The sequence below is a fragment of the Microtus pennsylvanicus genome, chromosome 3 (assembly GCF_037038515.1).
Source record: "Microtus pennsylvanicus isolate mMicPen1 chromosome 3, mMicPen1.hap1, whole genome shotgun sequence".
NCBI lineage: Eukaryota > Metazoa > Chordata > Mammalia > Rodentia > Cricetidae > Microtus > Microtus pennsylvanicus.
The window spans coordinates 33,331,072-33,337,071 of record NC_134581.1 but is presented as its reverse complement, the minus strand read 5'-3'; the positions used below and the strand labels follow the sequence as shown (position 1 = coordinate 33,337,071).

Genomic DNA, 6,000 nt, shown 5'->3' with positions numbered 1-6,000 from the left:
GATGCCCACCTTACTAGACCTGGATAGAGGTGGGCGGTCCTTGGGCTTCCCACAGGTCAGGGAACCCTGATTGCTCTTCGAGCAGGTGAGGGAGGGGGACTTGATCGGGGGAGGGGGAGGGATATGGGAGGCGGTTGCGGGGAGGAGTCAGAAATCCTTAATAAATAAATAAATTAAAAATAAATAAATAAATAAATTAAAAAATAAATACATTTTAAAATTCTATGGTTGTATTTCTACTGGTGAAATAGATACATTAGCATTTCTCACATATTAAAAGTTGTGCTAAGTCTGTTCAAAGTTTTACTGACTACTACATATAATGGAAGCAAAGCCTCAGTATGTGTTGTACCTTTCGTCTGTGCTTCTGGAGTTCTTACTAAAGTAGTCTCCTCTTCAGTTGAAGATACCTCCACGTCCTGTGAAGTGACAGGTGTCTTCTTCCAAAATCTTTTGTATAGCGAAGAAACTGGGAATGTATTCACAACAGGGAGAGTCATGTTAGTTTTACAGCAGGAAATCAGAAAACTAATCATGGATACGTGTTTGTAAATACGATCTAACTTTCTCTTTCCAGTGAGTCCTCAGACTCAGAATGTTGCCTCAGGAATTTTGTGATTAAGCAGTACCCACACACTACAGGTAATGCCTACATTTGCGTGGCTGTGGCAATCCATAAAGAGCAGCAAGGCTGAACATGTTATAGCGGTGTGGCGCCAGATGGAAGCCACATCCTTCTGAGAACTGCATGAATACATTGTTGTTCATACAATTCCTCTTTTTTCCAAACACTGGAAGTTTCAGAAGGACTTCCCATGATACTTCCTGTCTAAAAGCGAATTACAAAGGGTAAACCATAAGGAAAGGCACATGTACAGGAGAAATGCTCTAATGATGTTTGTTAAATTCCAGAGGAGCTAGAATGTAGTGTCTGAATTCAGAACAGTTCATTGGACCCAGGATGGGGAACATGGTTGCTGTTGATTTTAATTCTTTATTTAACCATGGCACTTAACCACACATGGAGAACATATGGTATTGCCTTAGATGAGTTGAGAAGTAAAGAACTGTGTGCACCCCTTCCTTTTCACCTTTAGGGTACCATATTAGTTATAGTCCTGTCACCGTGACAGAAGCTGCCTGAGAAAGATCTTCTCTACCTTTCAATCCCTGACTCAAAATTCCAAAAGAAGTAGAGGGTACTAGCTTAGTACAAATATGTGACCTTTCTCCTGCATCTTCAACCTCTCACATCTCCCTTAGTGACTAATTTTGATTGCCAGGAAACCACACCCAGAGAATATAGATTATTGCATATTCCTTAGAAATACTCAGACTTTAAATCATTCTAAATCATATTATCGCATGATGGTTTGACAAAAAGGAAACTTCCCTTAAACTGGCCAAACCTTGATGTCTTCGATATAACCATGTAAGAAAAGCAGTCTGGCATTTGGGTGATCACGTGGCTTTCTGGATCAAAAACATCCTTGGGCACTATATGGGCAACTGAGATAGAGTGCACATAGAAGGGCAGAGTCTATATTAGCACTACATGCACACCATATCTGCTCTGCTCTGATTCATCAAAGTCTAGTTTCTACACACTGTTCTTCATCCACAGGTACTACAGGGCAACTGAGTCAAGTTCACTCCCTGTATGTTCTATTTTAACTGCTGGAAATACCTTAAATCGAAGATTAGGCTGAAAAACCCTATGTATAAAAGAATGAGTCTGATTTATGATTCTCCTCACTCTAGCTCTGAAGAATTAGGTTTACAGAAGTGTGCCAACATGGACACACGTTATACAGTTGTTTGGATCCAAATCCAGAGCTTTGTGCATGCTAGGAGCACAGTAAACTTGCTTCCAGAGATCTGTATCTAGAAAGACTGATGACCTAGCTCTACACTTTGGGCTATAATTCTTCAGAGAGCTGCACAAAGAAACAAATCTCACATATCTGTATGGTGAGATTTGAACACATTTTTTTGTAGGTGAAATGTGTATCTTATCTTACTTTTTGAATTGACAACTTTGTCACTGGAAAATGAATTGTGTAATAGGAATAACTGTCTTAGGAAAAAATTCTATTTAGACACTGCCTGGTGCACAAAATGCCAAAATAACTAAAGTCATCAGAGCCAAATGCAGTGATTGTAGATATATGGGTATGACTGGTTACTTAGGGCATTGCTTCCCCCCCCCCAACTAATTTTCACTTCTAATAAGAGTCTTATATCATCACATTGGTGTACCACAGAAAAGACAAACAGCATTTAAATAATTCTTATCTAAAATGTGTCTTGAGAAAGAGATTCTTTAATACATACTCCAGTTGACCTTTTTACACTTCTCCTGTAATTGAAAGAAAAGAAACCACTTTGAGGTTCAGGTCATAGAGTCTTTCTGCACAGCTCTCTGGTTCACTGTGACACAGCATGGTGTAAAGCAAGATAGGAAAGAGGCATAAGAAGACGGTATCAATATATTATATGATGATGTCACAGAAAACCAGGGCTATGTACCTCGTAATAAAAACTAATACATTGCACACTTATGCTCACTCAAATAGTGAGCCGAACATCTCTTCTTTTTGGCCTTCACTGAGGGTTCCCTAGCTACATCACAACATGACAGATCAACTTAACAACCTGATTTGGAAGATCAATTCATTCTATGAGGGGCCTCTGATTATTTTTTATGAGTGTACATATTTTAAATGTATTATACCCTTGATATTCAAATATTGGATGCATGAAGCTTCCCACCACGTAGATATTAAGGGAACAAGTCAAATTCTATCTAGGCAGGAGAAACAAATAGGAGAGGACCCTTAAGGAGAAATACTCATTTTTATAGATAATATGTCTGTTAACTTCCGAATAAATATTACACAATTGGTCCATAGAGGAACCCCTTTTCTCTAAAAGAAAAGCTCCTGCACAGACACTATAACAGTAGATGTTGGAATATTTGTCTGGACTGGGCACATACAATTTCACTTCCTCCCCTTCCCAAGCTAACTCCCTAATACCCATGATGCCCTGGTCAATTTTGTTGTTTAATGGGGTATCCACTGAAACATAAGATCACTAAAGTAACCTTTCTATCTCAGAGAAAAGAAAAGTTGCCTTACCTTCACCATGGTTCCTGGGCCATGTGGTGTAACAGGGGTGTCAGCATGGTCAGGTAGCTCTAGGGGGACAGAAAGTGACTGTCAGCGCATGGTACTGCTTACTACTTATGCAACAACATTCCTGCTTGATGTGGGTAAAGGTGCATGGACCTAGTACATGTGACCAGACCCAATGAACAGGATGGTTAGGCAGCTGCTGAACTGCCTTCCTTTGAAGGGAAATTAAAGAAGAGAAAGATATGGAAAGAAACTGGTAACAACGGCTGCATTTCCAAACAGCTGGAACCTAAAGCAACAGAAAGTAATATATCTGATTGACTATTCAATATACATCTTCACATGTATTCTCTTTGGAGGGTCCACTGGTGTACCTCAATTTGCATGTAGAGGTCAGAGAACAGATTGTACTATCCCAAATTGTACATGTACAAGTTAACCCCTACACTTAAGGCTATGGGAGCATTTTCATAGAGAAGTGGAAAGACTATAAGAACCAGAGGGAAAGGACATATGCTGCTAGTATCTTCTAGATGTGGCAGGGTTGATACAGCCCATGAAATCTCCATAGAGGTTCCCAATTAGGACTTGCATCATGACAGCCCCGATAGGCCACCCTAGACCAAGAGCTACAGGCAATCAATGGTTGCAGAGAGAGGGAGAATCAATTCTCCCAGGGTGAGCCCCCTCATAAGTTATCTAACCCCAAATTAACGGCACTAAGCACACAAGAACATACATAGGTACACACAAGAGCTCATCTGCTTATGTAACTGTATTAGTTACCATAGAAGAAATCATATATTTGAAGGGTGGGCATGGGATGAGTTGGACTGGGAAGAGGATATGAAAGAATGATATAAACACAGTAGTCACATTAAACTGTCCAAGATTATAAGTGTAAATTAAAACAACCCATTTCTTTTACTTTTATTTTCCTTCAATCAAGGTCTCTCAGTGAAGCTAGACGCAGACCGATAGCCATCAAGACTCAGAATACTCTTTGCTCTGCTCCTGAATATGCTGGGTTACTGGTCTGTACAGAACTACCTGGCTGTTCATGTGCACTGGAGACTCAAAACAGGGTACTTATGTGTAGGTACAAGTCTTAGCACCCTCTGAGCTATCTGTACACCTTGTGTTTAACTTTACCTCTGTTTTTTTTTTACAACTTTTTAAACTTTTCTAATTTCTTAAAGAATTAAAGAAAGATACAATTTTGGTAAATTGTAATAATTCATCATTTGTGGTGTATATTTTTGGAAGAACATTGCCAAACAGATAATCTACATGTGTTTTTATGTGTTTATGAATATACAGTTTTCTGGTCTTTATATCACTTCTGCTTTGTGAAGTATATGTCTGCAAGCCTTTTAAACTCATCAAAATTCCTAAATAATGATTATAAGTTGTGCAGTTTGGGAAAGGTAAAGGCCAAGGACACAAGACTTCTCTTAGAGAAGGCACAAAGGGTAGACAGTTCTTAGAAGGCGATGCCTTTCTATGCATAAAGAAGGCCTGTGAACATGAGGCTGCCTCCAGTATACAGATGCAGATAAGGTCAAGACAGGGTCACTGTAGAGAACAGATATTGCATTAATTGGTGTCACAGCTTCAGGTTTTTGGACCAAATTGATGATCATATGTCAGTGACTTCACTGTTCTTCGTCACTCTAAGATCCCGACATTTTTTTCTGATTTGTGTGTCTGTGTCTATGTGCGTGCACCTGTGTTTTCCCCTTGCTGTTTTTTTGTTTTTTTTTGTTTTGTTTTTAACTGTATCTTGTATCATTCTGCTTATGTGACTGCTTCTGGCTGCCTTTAGTTAACTCCTCCATCTTTTACATGTTCAAGTGTCGTGGCTGTTTATGACAAGTCTTTCACCTCTGCCCAGGGAAAGGAATGAGCCAGATGACCTACAAAGGTCCTACTGTCATTCTGGGAAGGCAGTCCATAAGAAGTTTTTTGTTCTGTCCTCTTCTCTCATAATGGTCTTGTGATTCTGATGAGTTTAGCAAGGGAAAGAGAGAAATTATGGAATATAAAATATGACACATAGTCACTCTGGGGACACCTCTGAGCAATGCTTTATAATATTGAATATCAAGTGCAAGTTTCCTGATATAAAAGAATTGCCACACCTTGATACATTTCCAGGTACAGAGTCTAGAGACCACATGGCACTCCAGAAATAAAATAAAAAGGTGAGAGAAGAGAGATAGAAGGTTACGGGGTTATAGATTTCTCCTAGATCTATGAGGGGCACTTTGCTCAGAAGTAATAGCCACTAAGTTTAAGGAGAGGAGACACAATGCATTAAGGCCACTGAGATTGTTTATGAAAAGGATCCAAGCCCAGCTGTTCAACAAGAGAATGCAGGAGAACCAGACAGACTTACGAAGATCAAGGTCCTTGAACCTACCAAAGGACAGAAAGACTGGAGGAAACACACTTCTCACTTACTAACTCATTTCCACCCAAAGACAAGCATGTCAGCTATTCCCAGGAGAAAGTTACAAATAAGCAAAAGACACAGGACAGACACAGCAGATGGCATGATTGGTGCCAAGAGAGCCGATCCCCAATTGCCCATGTCCTTTACCTCTTGGAACATGGGTATTACTTTATGGGACTGCCCTAAGCCACCCTCTTCATCTTGGAGCCTGAATCAAGAATGCATGAAGAAGAGCCGAAGCAGAAGCCAGTGATCAGATCCCTCCTCACTCACAAGGTCAGAGGCAGTCATCCTGCATGGCAGCCCAGGATGAGGCGCGCAGGCTGGGAGGGACTGCACATTAGCACTAGGGCCTTCCTTGCTAGCGCACAGCAGATGTGGGAGATCTCGCCATCTAGTCACTCTACC

The 6,000-nt window shown here is 40.3% G+C and overlaps 1 protein-coding gene across 1 annotated transcript in view; it reads right to left on the bottom strand.

The window, feature by feature from the left end:
• Nucleotides 1-636: 636 nt before the first annotated feature.
• Nucleotides 637-6,000, bottom strand: part of LOC142846732 (uncharacterized) — a 34,943-nt gene continuing 29,579 nt past the window's right edge. Inside the window, exons 14-15 of the mRNA XM_075967558.1 lie at nucleotides 3,141-3,199; nucleotides 637-825 (exon numbers count right to left, since the gene is read on the bottom strand). Of these exons, the coding sequence (XP_075823673.1) occupies nucleotides 637-825; nucleotides 3,141-3,199 (248 nt within the window). The remainder of the gene's footprint in view (nucleotides 826-3,140; nucleotides 3,200-6,000) is intronic.